Source organism: Aythya marila (genome assembly GCF_965140915.1).
Source record: "Aythya marila genome assembly, chromosome: 17".
Taxonomy (NCBI): domain Eukaryota; kingdom Metazoa; phylum Chordata; class Aves; order Anseriformes; family Anatidae; genus Aythya; species Aythya marila.
In genome coordinates, this window is record NC_139058.1 from 8,354,749 (window position 1) to 8,374,108 (window position 19,360).

Here is a 19,360-nt window from a genome sequence, read left to right on the forward strand (position 1 = left end):
CACTGATATTTTCCATCTGTGGTTATGGATAGGACACTGTCCCTTTATTCTTTGCATACAAGGATATCTCATCTCTGACAGGTTTGTGTGATTTTGTTGTTGTTATTAGTATTATTTTTTTAAATTGCATTTTATCCCTGTTGATGCCTAAACCCTCTTTGTTATCTTCCAGAAGCACTGGTCACCACTGTGGAATTCCTGGTATGAGAAGGCAGAGTGTCGGGTAGAGAGTGGATCCTTGCAGAATTGCTGTAATCATGAAGGCAGTTCTCGTAATTGTCCTAATCATCTTCACTTTGCTGTCTTCAGGTAAGGTTGATGCAGAGAGGGAAAGAGAAAGGTGACCTCTGGATGAGTTACCAGGAGACAAACTCTAAAATAAGCTTTGGTTTTGTTTTCTTCTGTGCAAAGAAGTTGTAGCTACAACTGCGCCTGTGATTTCCATTTGACTGTATTTTTACTGTTTGATTGTTGGCAGATGGTGACTGTTAGTCTCGAAGCAGTTTGATACACTAGTTTCTTTGCAATGCAGTGAAGATTTATTTCCTTTGAGTAGCTGACATCTGCGTACTCATTAGAGCTGTCAAAATTAATCAGTGTATTTTAAGCTGCTTCTCTTTTAAACTACAATGTGTTCTTTATGGAATCACTCTGAATTACTGTCAGACGTTATGCTTGAAGGAATAAAAACTTCAATGATCAATTTTATTTTTTCAATTCAATCTTATTTATTCCAAGCCTTTTATATATATATATTAACAGATTATTAGAAAACCAAATGCTTAAACGTCTGGAAATGGCAAAGTTAGAGAAGTAGCAGTCTCTTCTATGCATTCAGTCCTGGTTTTAAGTATGTGGCACAGGATTCTGTCAAGTTACATAACTGCAGGCTGTTTTCGTATGTAATCACTTTTTCCTACTTAAATACAGTGTCTTCTTGAGATGTATATGAATATATTTTAGAGTAGAAGGCATTTAATAGGAAGAATATAAAATAAGTCATAGCACATCCCAGATGGAAAAATTACAGAGCCTAAAGCAAAAGAAGTTTTGTTGAAATGTCTGCACTCCCTTAAATTGTAGCTTCATCATCAGTTTAGACCAACGCAACCTCCCCTGGAAAACGAGGCTTCACTTTCTCCTCCACTTCTAATTGCACCTTCCTAACCCTTTATTTCTGCTGTCACTACCTTTTTGGTTGGTTGGTTACTTAGTTTTCACCTGAAAAAAGATCGGACAACTGAATAGTCCAGTTCTGCTACAAATTTACAGAGCATTCCTGTGCAGGTTATTTAACCTCTTTGACATCCAGAAATTAAGATAATTCTTACTAACTTCCTGCTTGGAAGAAGTAGGATTGTGACAATTTCGTTCTTAATGTTTATTCAATACTCTGTTCAGCATAATACATGATTCTTCCTTCTCAATAACAAATTTTTCCTTAATTTCTAACTTTTGCAGTGGGTGTTATGGAAACTAAACCTCTCTTTTGAGGGAAGTCCAGCAAATTCATTGTCATTGCTGAGGAAACATTTAGATCCTACAGATACTGACTTTTTTTATTCTACAGGGAAGAAATTTCGATGGTGCACCCTCTCTGACCTAGAACAGAGAAAGTGTGCTGAACTGTCTAAAGCACTCACAGCTGTGCTGCCCCTTGCTACCACCAGCTCATTTGCTAGGATTTCTTGCATCAGAGCCCACAATACATACGACTGCATTGATAAAATCAGGGTAAGTTCACAGAGATTTTTAAAACGTATTTTGAGTCAAATCCAGTTTTAAGAAGAAACTGGAAAACAGTTAATGGGAGAGTGAAATGCTACTGAAATGATGGTATCTCACATATGACAAAGTACAAGGTAGCTTGGGAGGTAAGAATTCAAATCCATGAGCTTTCTACTAGACATACTCTTTTACCTCAGCTAATGTCCTTTCATTTTCCAGGAAATAAATAGAAAGCTGCTTGAAAATAAATGGACAAACCCAAACTAATAAATTAAAACCTACTCAGAGCAGTCTTCTTGCTTGCAGGTCTTGGTTCTACTATGACTATAATTAATATTTTTTTCTTCCTTTCCTTTCCTTTCCTTTCCTTTCCTTTCCTTTCCTTTCCTTTCCTTTCCTTTCCTTTCCTTTCCTTTCCTTTCCTTTCCTTTCCTTTCCTTTCCTTTCCTTTCCTTTCCTTTCCTTTCCTTTCCTTTCCTTTCCTTTCCTTTCCTTTCCTTTCCTTTCCTTTCCTTTCCTTTCCTTTCCTTTCCTTTCCTTTCCTTTCCTTTCCTTTCCTTCTGTTTTTAACTCCAAATATATCTTTCCTGTAGTGAAGGGCAAAAGAATTTTTTTTTTTTTTTAATGTATGAAAATCCTCAATTTGAATAAAATTAGACATCAGGCCATTTGTAGGTGTAAGCTCTATATTAGTACTGAAAAGACATTTCCATAATGCTGTATGCTTTGAAAAATAAATCACTGATGGAAAAGAAAGACAAGCATTTGCTGTAAAATAATTCCATTAGTGTGTCTAAAATTTGATTGGGATAGAGAATTTCAGTTTCTATTTTCATTCAGTTCTAGTTGTTTCAATGGAGTCCATATCTGACCTGGAAAACAAAACACAGAAAAGCTTTGTTTGTTCAGGGAATCATTTAGTTCATGTTTTCATTCAGTCCTGTGACTCTTGTTAATAGGCTTCAGTTCTATTTTCAGATGGTTATTACAGCCAGGAGAAATCTGAGAAGGCTTTGAGGTTTTGGGGGAACTGTAGGAGGAAAAAGGGATTGCCTTTTTCTTCAGTTGGCATCAGAATTGTGTTTCTTGTTTGTTTGGTTGTTTTTAGTTTAGTGTTTTTGTTTGTTTGTTTGTTTGTTTGTTTTGAATGGGAAGATTAAAGATGAGTCAAGAAAGGATGTTACTGGAAAAGAACAGTTTTTTGTTTTTTGTTTTTTTTTTAAAGGTAACAGCCTTAATTGCTAACATTTCACTATGCTTAGTAGCAGGGATTCAATTAAAAACAAAGCAAATGCTTGTAAGTGTCAATGTCTTCAAGAGCAGAGTTCCTGCCTGAAAAGCTGCTCTGTTTGTTGCACTGTAAACACACTCATTTTGCTGTTTTGCTCTTGTTTTTAAGGTGAATAAAGCAGATGCTGCCACCCTGGATGCAGGAGATGTTTACTCTGCTGTAAAGCTACATGGTTTGACAGTGGTGGCAAAGGAGATCTATGACCAAGGTAGGTTCACAAAGCAGAAGAATAAGCTGTACTTCTGATTTAGCTAATGAATTGCTGTGCAGTGAAAGGCAAAGCTTCTCAAGAATTACTGGAAAAAAGTCTATACGTTTTGTTTACTTATGGGAGTAAGGAGGTGACTAATGACGTACACCTTAGATTAGTATATATAAAACACATAATGATGAATGAAATATCAGTGGTGCTTTGTATCTAATAGCCTTTCTGCCTGTGGTACCATTGTATCAACAACAAACTGTCTGTATCTACCCCTGCCCACAGCACTGATATTCTGGAATTCTACATCTCATAGCAAATAAGTAGGGTTTTATTCCATCCACATTAATTCTTTTACCATGGTCTTTGTTTGTGTGACTGAATGTTTATTAGTGGTTCTTTAAGAGACCACTTTCTGTCATTAGTTCATTCTCACCTCCTCACCATAAAGAGACAAGGTGGTGAGTCTTGTCATATTAAGATTCCTCTTCAGCTGAGCATTCTGTGCATTGACTGATTTATAAAGCGAGAATAAATAAGTGAGAGCCAAAATCAAGCATACAGTAGAAAATACTTGAGGGACATAACTCAGAGAGAAGCCAAATTACAGATGGATGTAAGAAGAGACTAAGAAGGGGACAGTATGAGAATTGAAATGAGTTTTATTGTGGCTGAACAACCATGAAATCATAGTGGAAATTATATGTTTCAGTCTGGTAAATATGTTCTGGGGAGACGACAGGAGTTCTTTCTATTACAATACCTAAAACTGTGTGATACATTCAAAATTCCTGAGAAACTTTCATTGGATGGTGGAGCTGGATGATCTTGTGAACCTTTTCAACCAGAATTTTACATTCTTGCTTTGCACATCACTGGCATTGCTGAGTTTGTCAAAGTGCCATCTAGCCAGCATGCAGTCAAGTTCCTGGTGTGAGTTCCTTAACTTATACATGTATATGCTTAAATATGCTTAAGATTTATTTTTCCTTTGCCATGTTTGGAGAGGTAACTGAACATCTGTGCACAGATGGAAGCAGAATTGGGATTTTAGTTATTCCTGTTGCATATTTTGTCCTAACACAGGAAATTGTGTTTTTGCTGTGGCTGTTGCCAAGCGAGGAACTTTGGATATCCAGAGGCTACGAGGTGTGCGCAGCTGCCACAATGGAGCCAGATGGACATCAGGCTGGAATATTCCACTTGGCTTTCTACTTGCAAGAAATGATCTTTCCTGGGATGATGCACAACCTCTGAGCCAAGGTGGGTGACAGGAGCCATAGCTTCATCCTTGCCATCAGCAAGAGTGACTGAAATGGAGGCAGATGTGGCATGAATTGAGCTATGTGGAAACTTCAGGGTTTTGTTGATGAGGTAAACTCTTGGAGCGTTTGTGAAACTGGCTCTTAGCTTTCTTCAGAACTCTTTCTAGTAATCTCTCAGAATGGCAGAGAATGTTACCAAAACAGGAAGTCTTTGTTCTGTTTACAACAAGGAACAATGCTTTATAATACCTAGGTTGTACAAAGATGGTTTCAAACAAGCAAAATTTGATCACTCTGTTTCCAGAAAATGTTTAAAATTTGAAGTCTAGGCAATGACGCCACATTTCCTGAAGAGAAATTTATTTTAAAGCAGCACAGTCTTAATTATATCCATGATATGTTTGGCCCCTTTTCTTTTTTTTTTCTTTTTTTTTAATCTTATTTGATTTTTTTCCCCTACACCTGCAGTAATCAGCGAGTATTTCAATGCAAGTTGCATCCCTGGGGTTGGTGTTGCTGCTCCTCAACTGTGTGCTCTCTGCCAAGGACAAAAATCCTTTGTCAGAGACAAAAACCACTTCTGTGAGACAAGCAGCAATGAACCCTTCTATGACTCTGAGGGAGCCTTCAGGTAAGCTCTCTGTCACTTATACTGAATTTACGTTTGGGGAAAAAGAACTGGTAAGGTGGGGGGAAGTGAGGTGACATGTTAATAGGGTGGCATTTGTCTTCCTGCAGGTGCTTGAAGAATGGAGTAGCAGATGTTGCCTTTATAGATCATCTAACAATTATGAGAGCTACAGGTAATCTTAAAAAATCAGATTCCTTTTAAACTCTGGCTGTGCTCTTTCCTTCCTTAGGGTTTGGGGGATGTGCCTGTATTTGTATTGTTTCTGGGAAAATTCTGTCCTTGCAAGCAGTTCTGTGGTATTGCGAGAGGGAAATGGAAAAGGAGACTAAGTGAGCAAGCAATGACTGCTCACAGAAGATTTGTAGAATGGGAGCAGACATAGAATAGGGACAGACATTTTTATGCAGGTGATTTCTTTAGCCTAAAGTCTGATGCAGCTGCTGTTTGATATTACTGACTGTTAAATTCCTTTTAACTCTCAGTGTTTTGAGATGCTGGAATAGTAAGTTCCTATGTACTCATTTTTATTTTTTTTTAAACTCAGTCAAGCACTGTATCGACATTTTGGAAGGCAATTGGCAGTTTTAGTTGCAGAAGAGTATTTTTAAACAAACATGTTTCGAGAGCTACAGTTTTAAGAGTATTTTGGAGTAACTCTACCTGAGGTTGCTCTCTTTGGTGAGAGAAGACCATGTCAAAGACATCTTTCCAATTGTGCTTGGTACACTGCTGCTAGCATAATCTTTGAGTAAACTCCTCTGAAAAAACTTTTACCTTTCATCTCTGTGGCTGCTGCAAAGCCATGTCTCACTTCATAGATTCATGAATGTCCTGTTGTTTTAGAGTCAGAACAACAGGAATATGAACTCCTATGTCCAGATGGGACTACAGCTGAGCTGAGTGAATACAGCACCTGTAACTTGGGCAGAGGGCCTGGCCGTGGCATCATCACTCGCCGCAACTTCCAGAAGATCACCAACAAATTTCTGACCATGATCCAAGTGAGTGAATATTATAAACTATATATTGCTGTACTCAGGATTTTATTCCAGCTTTGTGTGGAGATCTCCGCCCAGTTTGCCCTCTTTCTCACTGAATTTATAGTTAGCATGAACAAAGCATTCAGAATTGGTTGTTCTGGGGAAGGATCCTTTACTGACTTGTGGAGTAATGTCTTACTTCTCTCTAAAGTATTCTTCTGTAGAAGGCTGTGAATAAATAAGTAAAAAAAGGGGAAGATGCCTTAACAGACAAAATGCAAAATGGCTCATGATTTTCATACTGCTCTGGAACTCAGGTGAATTATGCAGCAGAGGGCTACACACAAGTTCAAGCAGGGTTCACCTTTGTTTCTTTTTCTCTCTCTCACCTATTTGGACTTGAAATGTGTACTATTTAAAGTATTTAAAATGCACTTAAAATGGTCCAACAGACAGTGAATAATTCAACCCAGTGGGCTGATTTGTGCTGTCGTGTAAACTCTAGCAGATAGTAGGAGTACAAAATCTCGTTTGTTTAGAGATCTTCATATATCTGTTTTCAGTGGACTTATTAACACATATCTTAGCATATGTCCTGTTACATATCATATGTAACAGTAGCTGTGCAGCAATGTTCCCAGTATATTTCTCAATACATTCTTCTCTTCCAGTACCATCAATCTAAACAAATTTACTTTTCATATAGTACTTTCCGAGCATAAAACACAAGGTATATTGCACCCCATTACGGTACTTATCTATCAGAAAGGTTTTCCACTCAGCCACACTGCCTTAGTTGCCCTTCTAGGGAAGAAGACATTGAGCACACCCTAACACATTTGAATAAGTAAGATGGGAAAGACAAAATTATTCAAAAGAAGCGAGTCGCAGGCCATATAATGCTTTTAAGGACTGTAACCATCCATCCACTGTGGTAACCTGTGGGCTTTGTCCCAGTGTGCTTGATATTAGAACCCTGAGTGCTATGTTACAAACCATTGGTATGAAGGGGCGGGGGGATGAGGCTTCCTGTCACTAAAAGGATGAGTTTATTTTCTGCAATTAAGTGTTGTTCTTGTCCTAGCGCCTCTTTGGTCCAAAAGGAAAGGAAAGAGCCAGATTTGAACTCTTCAGTTCATCAGCATTTGGGGGAAGGAACCTGCTCTTTCGGGATGACACTCAGCACCTGCAACTTCTTGAGGAGCAGCTAGAAATTGCCTATGTCCTTGGCCTGGATTATGTAGCTCTCCTTAAGGGATTAGGCCATGAAGGTAAGAAACCTTCTGGAGGATTGTACCTAAAGAAAGGGAAGAAAAGGTTGTCTTTCTATGTTATTCCTCCCTGCCAGGCACAAGTGAATAGACCAAAATATCTCCTCAATGAAGATCACACTGGTGTATGGTTGACATGATCTCATTGCACTCTTTCCTTCTAATGCAGGGAGCTCTTTGGACAACAGTGTTGTGCGCTGGTGCTGCATCAGCAATGCTGAGCTTCGCAAATGTGAGGAGTGGGCAATGAGCATCAAATCTGATCCGTTAGTCTGTGTGCAGGCAACTTCCATGACCAGCTGCATTGAAATGATCAAGGTAGGAGAGATCCTCTGGTCAGAGTATGTGATAAGGCCACACAGGGTGTGTACGTCCTTGTTTAAGCTGAGCAAGAGGAAAAAATGCTTGTACACTAGAGGCACCAGTGGGAAGGAGAGGGAAATTATGCAGGGGAATTTCCAGCCAGTGGGGAAGTGCAGCTGCCTGTTTACACAATTTGCACAAGTCCTGTTTGTGTTATTTTCTGTAATGCTGTTGGCAGAGTAGTGAGGCTGATGCAGTTACCCTGGATGCGACACATGTCTACATTGCAGGGAGATGTGGACTGGTGCCTGTGGCTGCAGAATGTTATGGTAAGTTCTTGTGTGACCTTAGCAAGAAGGGTGCAAATCAAAAAAGCACCATAAAAATATAGTTAAATTTCAACAATTTGTGATGGTTTATGATGAAAGCAGGAATCAGTACACACATCCAAGTACCTTACCCAGCTCTTACACTAACTGGCTGTAGCGTTTGGTCTGGTTTTATATTTCTTTTATAAAAGGGGCAGAGATGCTGATGTGGTTCAAGAAGATTGCAAGGTTATAAAGCTTTTTGGTGGTGTGCTGTCATGTAATAGGAATGTCAGCAGTCACAAGATCCTTAATGGTTGTCTCCCCTCTGTAGGGCAGAGGTGTGGCCCAGCTGCTGAGAGCACAGAGGAAATGAGGAAATTTCATCTGAAGCCCAAAGGTAATGCAAGGACTTTAGGAAGATGAAAGGTTTCAATTTTCATGAGGCTCCCTGTAGGAATTATGTTGGAATGTATTTGCTTGTTCATTTGGGAAATAAATTGCTTTGCATGTTCAGTAGGAGCTTTACTACAATGCAGGGCTAGCAGGGCAAGAGATCTGTGGCTAAACAAAGAATGCAGATGATCTACCATTAAGTGAAAATAACACAACAGGATGAGGGAGGGAAGATGGGGTTGAGGGGGTGTCTACTTGCCTGGAATACTTCATTGCCTTCATATAACTTGTTGCTGTCATTGTTTTACAGCGCTGTCACCTGTTTATGCTGTAGCCCTAGCTAAGAAAAATGCCAAACAGATTAACATCCATAACCTTCGGGGAAGGCGATCATGCCACAGCCATGTGTATAGTCCTGGAGGATGGTTACTTCTTTCCAGATACACAGTGGGAGCTCTGGAGAATATTACTGAGAGCTGTGACATTGGGTCTGGTAAGGGCTGCTCTGGTGTATCTGTTGAGTAGACCAGGGAAGTCTGAAACCCAAAAGTTGGGAGTAAAAAGGAAATGGGTCCATGACAACAGAGAAGATTTGTTCCTGCATATCACTGAAGATCTTTGCTCTGAAGTGTTCTTGTACAGAGCTCTTTAGTAGTGGATTTCTCTTAGACGACGTGATATTCATTAGAAAGTGATGCACCATAAATAATAGTTGTATCAATGTCTACATGCAAAAAGGAAGGATAACCAACAGATACCCCTAGAGCTCACTGTGTCTGTCTGATGAAAGTCGGTCAGTTTCTTTGTCTCTTTTGATTAAATCATCTCGTTGACTAACTCAGGTGGGTTTGTTTGTGTTTTGGATGTAAAAAGTTACGGATTAGGTTTATCTTAATGGTATCGAATTCAGTTGTAATAGAAACTCCTCTTCCCCTTGTGCTTTTAACACACTGCCTTGTGTCTTGATCCTCCTGTCTTGTGCTCAATTTTGATTATCCATGTAGGTGATCCAAAACCTGCAGGATCGTGGTCTCCTCTCTCTGTCCTTCAAGTTACAGGAAAAATGTGCTGTTCTTCAAGTTGCTAATTAATGCTTCCAAGAGTTAAGTATGAATAGGAATGTTGCCACCTCTAGTACAATCTAGTTAAAAGCCTCTTACTCCACAGCTTCTTTTGCTTTCTTGGGTTGCTTAGTTCTAATATTTTGCCACTTTACCCAAGAAAAACATAATTAGGGATTTGGCCAGCAAGTGATGACTGCACTCTCAGAAGGTGTTGAAGCAGTTCCTGTTGTGTCTGTGATTCTTCATACTATTTAGGCCTCCTCTTACCAGTTAGTAGGTTGGAATCCAATTCCTTTTTTTTTCCTCCATGGAAGAAGAGGCTTTGGAATACCTTGCCCTAATCTCACCTAAATTTTCTCTATTCAGCTTACCAGAATTACTTTTGGAAGGGCTGCATGCCAGGAGCAGATGGAAACCTGTGCAAAGTATGTGTTGGAGACAGTGAGGTGGAAGGAGCTCGAGTGTCTAGCAGATGCACTGCAAGTCACAACGAACGTTACTATGGCAATATGGGAGCTCTCAGGTAACCCTCTTCTTCTGAATAAGAAAGGCAGAGCAATAGCCAGAAATGGCTTATTATTTTGCTGGTAGTTTTCTTTGGATTTTTTTTTATTATTATTTTTTTTATTAGCAAATGTCTGTATCAGTATGGCTAGCGTATATTTTGTTTTGGCTGCAGTTTCTATGGCTTGTGATTTTAAAACAGTCATGACACCATTTCCTGAGCAAGACACTGCTTCCGAAGATTTAAGGTATCTTGTCATGGCTGTCTCTGATGACTTTTTTTTCTTTTCCCTGCACTAGGTGCTTAGTTGGCAATCCCAGTGGAAGAAGCTTTGGAGATGTAGCTTTTCTGGAGCACTCAAACCTACTCCGGAACATAGAGAGTGAGATGCAGATATTCTCTTGTCATTTGAGAATGTTCGTTAGCGTTAATTACTTCCTACACTGTGACTGACTCCCAATCAGTTTTTACAGGTTTAATCTAGGTCCATGAAGTTGTATTTGTAACTGGAAAATTGCAAGAACTTTCCTGCCTGTACATGTTACAGTAAAGCTCAAAATTCAGGTAGTGTTCTGTTTCAGAGAGGAAAGAGGAGGAATCATTGAATGCAGAGATCAAGGTGTGTGTTGGGGGTGGGAGAGAAAATCATCCTTGAAGTCTGCACTAGTTTTTGGAAAACTCAACGCTTTAAAAAGTAAGTGACTGTTCCTACCAGATCTTCATCCATAGGCATCTACAGTGCACGTACCCATTGTTTGTAGTCATTCTCAAGAATGAAAATAGCAAATAGGGAGATACCATGGGCTATTTGTGCTGGGAGATGTTCTACAACTTCATCGTGACGTGGTAACTTCCTCATGTTGTTTCACAGGCACTTATGGAATAAACAGTCCAGATAGCTTAGTAGGTAAAAATACAGCAAACTGTTTTGTCTTTCAGTTTCTAAAGCTATATTGTAAATATAAAACTATCTATCTATCTATCTATCTATCTATCTATCTATAAAACTCTTTGCAACGGTCTAGCTACTGGATTTTGTTAATGAAGGTGGTTTTGGTTACAGTAGCTGAAATCCTTCCAGTCTCTTAAATTACTCCTACTGGTCTAACAGCCAAAATGTGCTGCTTTTCAAAGAGGTGGGAATAAAGGGAATGCCCGTTTTAGTTAGCCTGATAAAATACACTGAAATTCAACTTTAAGCAATTTCAGTAGTGGGAGAAGAGACCCTTCTAGGAGAGAAATCTCTCTAAAATCAAGCAGAGGAATAAGAACCTGGAAATGCACAGGTGTTCATGAAGCAATGGACAGTTTATTTTGTGAAGCAAAGACATGAAGGCCAAATTGCTTTGTTTTCAGGAAATGATCTGATTACAGACGAAAATGAAGCATGATGAACTGTTTGTATGCCTTGATTTTACTCTAGTTTTTATAAGATAAGTGCAGCTTCATTTCACTGACCTGTTTCCTCAGTGAAAACACTGAGCTATTCCTTATGCACTCTCAATAAATGAATGTGTAGCACGCTGCATATTTGTGAATATATTCACTCAACTTCTTCCTCTAAATTTTCAAAACTGTGTGAGATTCACACTGTCTCCTGCTTTTGTTTTTCAAAATGATTTTCTTTCATTTGAAAATGAAAAAAATAAATAAAGAAAATCAAAAAATATTTTCTTTCATCTTCTTTTCAGATCTGGATAGCTCTGGCTGGGCAAAAGGTTATACCCCTATTGACTTTGAACTCTTGTGTCCGGATGGAACGCGTGCTGCAGTCACAGAATGGGCAGGCTGCAACCTAGGCCCTATTCCCCCCAGCACAGTCATGACTCGGCCAGTCACTGTCACTAAAATCTATGACTTCCTAATGAAATCCCAGGTAAGGCATGTAATGGGGAAAAAGTTAGTTTATCACTTATTATGTGCAACTTCTGAAAACCTTTTTAAAATCAAGAGCTTTATATACTAAATATGTAGTGTCTTCAGGTCTGATATGAAATAATTAAAAATTTTCATAGAAGATTGAGAAAATAATTTTTTATTCTCTAAAGGACACCAGTTGCCATTCTGAAATAATCATACTTTTGCTGACAAATAAGCCACTACAGAACTGAATCTTTTTGAATTACTAATGAATAGCGCTAGGTGAAAGTATTTTTTTTTCTCTAGATTCTGCTATAAAACTGATGGCCTTAACCTTGTTATTTATAATCCAATTTGCAGAACTTATTTCTTTTCTGTTTAGGAATTTTTGGGAACAAAGCCGGATTCTGAATTCCATCTTTTTGAGTCACAGAAGTATGGCGAAAGTGATCTGCTTTTCAAAGATACTACTCAGTACCTTGTTGGTGCAAGTCACATGAGCTACCAGGAAATTCTTGGAGTGCCTTTCTTTCAACTGGCAGAATCAGTGTTTAATTGTACACCTGCAGGTAAAGTCTAGTTCTTCATTCTGAGACAAAAGTGCAAAGCAGGAGATCTTCTGTGCATAGATATTGCCCTTTTGTTTACTTTGAACAGAGAGGTACATTCCACATAAGCATGTTAGTAAAAGTAGTACAGCGTTTGGAGCTCCTTTAGAGCCTCTTACAACCCCCATTCATGAGCACTGAAACTGGAGCTCTGCAGGAATAGAATAAACAGTACGTGTTAGAGCAAATACAAGGTTACTGATGTAAGATTGTGTTACTCCCACTGATTTTTTTGCCCTTCTTCTCCAATGATCAGCTTTGGGATAAGGGAATATAATGTTCATTTAGGTATGACAAGCTTGGGAAAAAGATAAGAATTCTTATATTTAACTCTTAAATTAACCTAAAAGTAAGCTAAATAATTTCAGTTTTAAAGAGTGCACTAACAAACACTCTAAAGAACTCAATATCAAAACCTTTATATACTTATGGACAGCTTTTTCATTATTTTCCTGTATGAAGTGTACATTTAGCTATCACTAAGACTGACCCTACCTGTAAGTCAGGGTCAAGCTGTTTTGGGATCTGAAAATCTGTACTGAAATAAATAAAGTTTAGGCAGTGAATTAGATGTCTGCAAATCTAGAAGTTGTTAAAGAACTGAAATTCAAAAAGGAAATTTCACATCTGTTCTGTTCTAGTGAATAGTAGCTGGAGAAGTTGTAATATTCACAGCATTTTTAAGTATGTGTTTTCTTACTGGTTTGTAGGCATTTTAGACTTTTGCAAACAGGACATCTGTACATCCTCATCAAACTGATGGCTAATAAAGAGTTTGCAAGGTACCTACCACCACCAATGTTGAAAACAAGGAAATTCAAAAGTCCAGTCTATTGAAAGCAATCAGTAAGGAAACTGCCACCTCTAGAAACGTATGCTGAATAATGTTTTGTTACAATCTACATGTTTTTTAAAAAGCAGATGTTATGTTTATGATCATGTAATACTACTCATGTGTCATCCTTTTCTTGTTTGGAGCATGGCATCATGTGAAACAGAACACACCAGTCTGCCTTAACCCACAGCACAGAACTGGGATCAGCAATTCTGAGCAACTACTATGGAGGATTCAGCATTTTTGGGGGAAGAGAGGGTCAATGCAATGGACTAAAATACAGGCTGTCATGAAGGGCACAGGTTAGTGGGTAGTAGTTTGCCTTGCTTTTCTTATTATTATCTTTTTAAAACTGTTTTAATGAAAAAAAAATCAACTGGTATTTTGGTAGTTGCAACATTAACCTATATTTGTGATTTTGTTTGCTGTCTGTGGTGAAAATGCATATGTACCATGCATTGTGTATGCAATTGCTATCAGAAGCAGTAGTCTTTTCTACTTTTAATTGGGGAGACTGTATTTGCTTTTTTAACTACGGGTTTATACTGGTAAATCAAAATATTTGTCTCTCAACTTAATGTATTAAGGCATCTAAGAGCCAGCAGAACTGGATTCTTGCAGCCTTAAGGCGAAAAAAAGCAATGGATACACATACTTCTCTGAAACATCAACCATTACATTGTATTTTGACACTTAAGTATCTAAATATGAATTATTAATTAAACCAAACATTGTTTTTACGAGCAGAGACTATCTGAACATATGAAGTCTTTTGAACACAGTGCATCATGTCTTTGTTTTGCCTGGATTAAAGATTTTGTGTGGATGGCTACTCAGAGGCAGGGCTCATTTTAGTTTGCAACAACAGTGTTACTAGCTTCTACTTTCATGCTGCCAAGTGACTTTAATTAAAATAAATAAAATGAAAAACACTAAAACCCATCAGAAACACAACTTTCACCCCAAACACTCCCATCCTTGTTACATAATGCAGTTGCATTAACCACAGATACCAATAAATGAAATGGAAACAGTGAAGACGGGTCAGCTGTGGTAGAGAAAGTAAATGTATTTGCCATACAAAGCTTAAAATGCAACACCAGCAACAGAAAAACAATAAAACCCCTCAACACACCAAAACTAATGAGCAGGAAGCAAAACCACTCAGATGCAAAATTTACTGCTAACACTACCTTCTTTTGAACAGTTTATTTTGTGCCCATGTTGTTTTTCCCTTGTTCAATTTACATTAGTTTCTCTCATTCCTCTTTTCAGTTCCCTAGGAAAAAATTAATCACACTCCCAGCACCAGTAAGGGTTTTCGATTCTGTGCTAAGATGCACAGAATCTAAACTGTTTGTTTCTTGCATCATTTGGCATTGACTGAGCCAATAGCAGAGAGTGGATGCAAATCCAAACTCATCTATCTACCTTTCAGGAAGAAAGTTGAGAAAATGAGTGTAGGCAAGTCCCAGTATCGTAGCAAAGCAAAATCTTCACATACAGCATTGGTGACAGCAAGCTGTAGCCTTGAAGTGGGGGAACAGTAGGGGCCTAGTTTAAGTCTTGAGGTGCTCACTCCCTGTCTTTGCTGGAACTTATATGCCACCTGCAGGACTCAGGTAACCCTGCACTTTCAGAAAGATGAGAATAGGGTGAAGTGCAACAGCCAGTTTTTAGCTTTGCCAAGAACAGAATGCAGCTGAATGTGCAGCGAGTTGAAAACATGGGTGATATGCAAGATTTTATCAGCTCTTGGGAAGTGGGAGTTATTTTCTGTCATAGATATTTCAGAGGCTTGAATAGCTCTGTTTAGTGTTCCTATGCTTCTGCTTTGGTTTAAAAGCTGTAGGTTGATGTCTTGCACAGACTTGCAGTGTGTGAACCATGGGCCTCTTCCGGCTTTGAAGCATTGGGTTCTGAACCTAGTGGGTACTGTTTATATGGTACTACTCTACTGCCTTAAGAAATGGATGTTGTCTCAGCAATGTAAATGGTAGTTAGGAGTGTGTTTACAATGCCCCAGGTCTGTCCAGGTAAAGTATGGCTACAGCTGAACAGTGCAGTGTTGGATTGCTGCTGCATGGCTCAGTAACAGCCCACGCAATTACTTAAGGGTGTCAACCTCTTCCCACCATGTTTGTAAGACAGAACTATCAGGCATAGTTACTAATACAAGGCTGAAAGTTTCTCAGAAAAATTTATTTCCATAAATTAAAAACACACACAAAAGAAACAATAAAATTTTAGATTCACACAATATTGAACAGAAATAAAATGCCAAGAGCATGATGGAGGCTAATGGCACAGGCATACAAATTCTCATTGAGCTATTTGTTGACATGATAGCATCATATAGACGTTTAATCCACAGTTAGCATCCATATTCTAGAAGAGCACCTGAAACATAATATACCAAAGGCCCACCTCAAATGAAATACAATAAATGAAAACTGCTTGCAGAAAATCAGCAAGCATCAGAACTCAAACGTATGCAGCCACAATGACAGTCAGGCAAACCTTGCAACACATATAAAGTAGCCTTAGCTGCTCCAATTGTAGCATGATGAAAGAAAGATTTTGTTTTTAGGAAAGTGATCCTTCTACCTCCCATAATCAGCAAATTTAGCAAAAAGCTGCCTAGCTCTGAAAAACATACTGCTACATGATGGTACCTGGCAATCTGCAATTCTCAGACTGCTCTAGTCAGCATTTGGTGAGCAATATATACATGTGTTTCCATGATGATACAAAAAAAAAAATCCTCACTGGAGTGGGTTCTCTCTACAAAAAGGCAAGTGTACACATCTTTCAGCTAAGGAAGTATTTAAGACCCCAAAATATGCCTCCTCAATATTTTTTTTTCCTTCAATTACCTGAGACAGAAGCAGCTCAGAGTGGCAAATACCTACCTTTGCACCATCCTCACTCCCAGTTACAAGCAGCAGCCACAAGGAACAAGGCTGTTCCGTGAGTGTTGTAAATAGGGACAGAAGTGGGAGAGGGAAAAAAGGAAAAGTGCACAAGAATGACTGACATCTGTTCCTGAAGGGTGTGTGGGGAGGAAGAAAAAGATGCTTTGCTTCAGTTAGTTTGCATCTCTATCATACAAATACTAAACCAAAACAGAATAATGCTGTATATATGGGTTTCCACAAGCTCTAAGGCGTGGGACAAGCTAGGAAACTGCTAAATTATTTTCTAACTCCTTCAGTTTTTGCAAATAAAAGGGAATCTGGTATTTTCTTTCCTCTGCTCTCTCTCCTGTAACTGTTAAAAACCTATTGTGTTATTTCAGAATCAATCAGAAATAAGGCAGAGTAAGGAAGCAGACAAAAAATACAACAAAACAACCCACACACAAAGGAAACAACAACAAATTCCATGTTTTGAAGCACACTAGAGGTATGAACTGTTCTTGGACCCAAGTTTCCTCCCTCCTCACCCATATCCTTGTTTTCTTAAAAGCCCCAGTGAGGTTACAGGTCAGTTGTGTTACAGCACTAGAAGACTGCCATATTAATAGAAGGTAAATTAACACTGTGCCACAATCCCATTCTACAGCATTAAAACCATTAAAAAAGTTATATATATGTACATATACATATATATATATACACACACACACATATACATACACACACACACACACACATCACTCTTGCTACAGCTTCCAGCCAGTCAATTTTTGGGCAATAAATCAACATAGGGAAAGTTTTGAATATTTTTTGAAAAGGTGGTTGACCTTTATTTTTTTTAGGGAATTCTTTTTATAAAAATAAAGAGGATCAATTAAAATGTTCTGCAGCAGCTCAAATAGGTTAACCAGACCTTGCTGCTGAAATAGTATGTTAATATGTTCAAAGTTTGCCTACTTTGTTATTCTATCCCCAAAACCCAAACAACACTACTCTAAGTCTGCACTCTTCTCTTTTCTTCAGTCTTCCTGATTAAAGATAATTTGCCTCCTAAACAAGAATGTAAACTTCCAGGAATCCCAGCATGCAAGCTGAGAGCAAAACAAACCCAGAATACATTTCCCTCAAGACTCAGGCACAGAGAATGTAATATTCCTCTTTCATCTCTCTACTTCCAAAGCTCTGGAATTCAACAGATTGCTTGTTAATTTTGAGTTTCCTGTTAGGCCAGTAACAGAAATGGCAGAGCAGCAGAAGATAATGATGGTATTTTCAGTCCTGCATTGACTGGGACTTGATTAAAATACCTACCCACTAGATATTTGCTCATTCTGAAGGTGAATAGGAACTTCAGTATATGGGTAGGTAAATAAGAAAGTGCAAGTTTTAAGTGACAAATAAAAGAATAGACTAATTAGATTTGAGCATCCCAGCAATGACGGCTTTGCATGAATAACTTCTATAGGCACTAAAGGACAGAAATTACCTGTACTGCAGCTAGCATTCATTTTGAATCATGCTTCAAGTAGGTTTAACAGAAGTTACCCCAGAAGGGAGCTCTCTTCCTTGAAAAGCTATAGCTGAGAAATTGCCCAGTGCTGCATCAGATAATTACAAATGGCCTCACATAATGAAAAAAAAATAATACTTTTGACATGCTAGGAGGCTCTTCGTACAGCATCAGCTATTATGTACAATGGTGCTGTACAAAGGACAACTAATTTTGAGCTATATGGATTGTAAAACTAAAATGTTTTAGAAAAATCATTTTTTTTTCCTGTTGGTGTTAAAATGAAGCTGATATTTTTACTGAAATTAAAATCACTTAAAAATGAGAATCAAAGATTTTGCTGGTGTTTCCAGTATGCAGCAGCTCAGCTCAGTTAAATTAAAAGCTCTACTTGCATATGCTGTGACTTCACATCCTCATGGGCTTTGCCTCTGGAGAAGAAATATAAAGCATCAGCCAATTAGGTAAAAACTTACTCTGTATTGGGGAAAAATTAGCACTGGGCACAATCTTTTCTGAAAATATGATTATTTTTAAAAATCTCAGATCATGTTAAAAGGTGTCCTCATACTGCAAATAAACAAATATATACAAAGTGCAAGTTATTTAAATTCTAGTTACGTGGGGCTTCTGCTGCCTGAAGCCAGAAAGGGCCAGAAAGTCAGAAGGAACCTTCTAAGTAAACAGAAGGAAGAAATAATTGAAAGCAAGCCCAGACTGCTACTTTTAATTATTAAAAAGTTAGTGGTATATCAACAATGTGTTTGTTAAAACTTATCTTTACCAAACACCATATCTCTTCTGTCAGGTTGTTCAAAATAGCCATTACAGTAGTAACAGCAGATTCAAATGTGCAAATGTTTTGGAGTACAGAGTCCTAGCATCACTGAAGGTACACTACTTCGTCTTTTATACTCCTACTCTACCCTCAAAATGTTTTTAAACATCATTAAACATTAGCTGTAACTTCCAGAGGGTGGGGAAGGAAGGGAAGTCTTAACATGGGTGTGTTGCACTCACACTGGGACCCTAAGAGGATCCCTCCAGTAGCATTAAAAAAATAAAAAATAGCACCTTAAAGAGGGACACAGCCAATAACTTATCATCAGGTATTAGAAGAGAGTGGTAGAGTAAGGTATGAAGAAGTCAGTAAATTTCTCCCAGAAGGACTAAAATACTAAAGTAGCTGATTTGGGCCATATTCAGCTGAGTGGCTCCCTAGGATGACAGAGGCCTGCTCCTGCTCAGCCTCCTTTGCAAAAAAGGCTTCAAGGTCCATTAGCTTCTGACTCAGAAGGGCATCTAACTCTGCACTTTGTAGTGCAGCTTTTTTTGCTCGAGTGAAACTACCCACTGCTTTGATTTTGCCTCGTGCCTTCCTCTTCCGAGGAAGAGTGAAGTCCTGAAACTCTAGAATCCGCTTTCTCTTCTGCTGGCTGACAGAGATCAAGTGTCCATTTTTCTCCTTGGGCTCTTCAAAGATTGTTTCCAAGCTCCTGGTAAAAGCAAAAGATATAGCTCATGAACACTTCGGAAGCAACTAACCACCTTACAAAGACAGGGAGACTGATTCATTCTGTAACCCAAGTAAACACACTTTTAACTTTTACATTTTTTACAGCCCCTCCACATCCCTTCTAATCTATATTTATCTGCAGCTTACACTTCAGATAACCGCACATTTA

At 38.5% G+C, this 19,360-nt stretch overlaps 2 protein-coding genes across 4 annotated transcripts in view; one reads left to right on the forward strand and one right to left on the reverse strand.

Annotated features, from left to right (window-relative positions):
* LOC309884851 (serotransferrin-2-like) overlaps positions 1-19,360 on the forward strand; it is a 20,479-nt gene continuing 1,119 nt past the window's right edge. Inside the window, exons 1-18 of one of the 3 annotated variants that reach the window (XR_014318701.1) lie at positions 1-81; positions 173-309; positions 1,571-1,734; positions 3,128-3,227; positions 4,308-4,484; positions 4,955-5,117; positions 5,225-5,289; positions 5,961-6,118; positions 7,182-7,368; positions 7,538-7,686; positions 7,910-8,000; positions 8,314-8,379; positions 8,686-8,868; positions 9,806-9,962; positions 10,244-10,326; positions 11,636-11,820; positions 12,187-12,373; positions 13,123-13,549. Coding sequence is in view for 2 of the 3 variants with exons in the window: in XM_082774231.1 (XP_082630357.1) it covers positions 258-309; positions 1,571-1,734; positions 3,128-3,227; positions 4,308-4,484; positions 4,955-5,117; positions 5,225-5,289; positions 5,961-6,118; positions 7,182-7,368; positions 7,538-7,686; positions 7,910-8,000; positions 8,314-8,379; positions 8,686-8,868; positions 9,806-9,962; positions 10,244-10,326; positions 11,636-11,820; positions 12,187-12,373; positions 13,123-13,172 (2,217 nt within the window). In the remaining variant the exon portion in view is untranslated. Of the gene's footprint in view, positions 82-172; positions 310-1,570; positions 1,735-3,127; positions 3,228-4,307; positions 4,485-4,954; positions 5,118-5,224; positions 5,290-5,960; positions 6,119-7,181; positions 7,369-7,537; positions 7,687-7,909; positions 8,001-8,313; positions 8,380-8,685; positions 8,869-9,805; positions 9,963-10,243; positions 10,327-10,408; positions 10,546-11,635; positions 11,821-12,186; positions 12,374-13,122; positions 13,991-19,360 lie in introns of those variants that run through there. The other 2 variants (XM_082774231.1, XM_082774232.1) reach the window with 2 other exon arrangements.
* Positions 15,448-19,360, reverse strand: part of PRR14L (proline rich 14 like) — an 18,652-nt gene continuing 14,739 nt past the window's right edge. Inside the window, exon 10 of the mRNA XM_082774230.1 lies at positions 15,448-19,171. Coding sequence (XP_082630356.1) covers positions 18,853-19,171 — 319 coding nt within the window. The 3' untranslated portion in view covers positions 15,448-18,852. The remainder of the gene's footprint in view (positions 19,172-19,360) is intronic.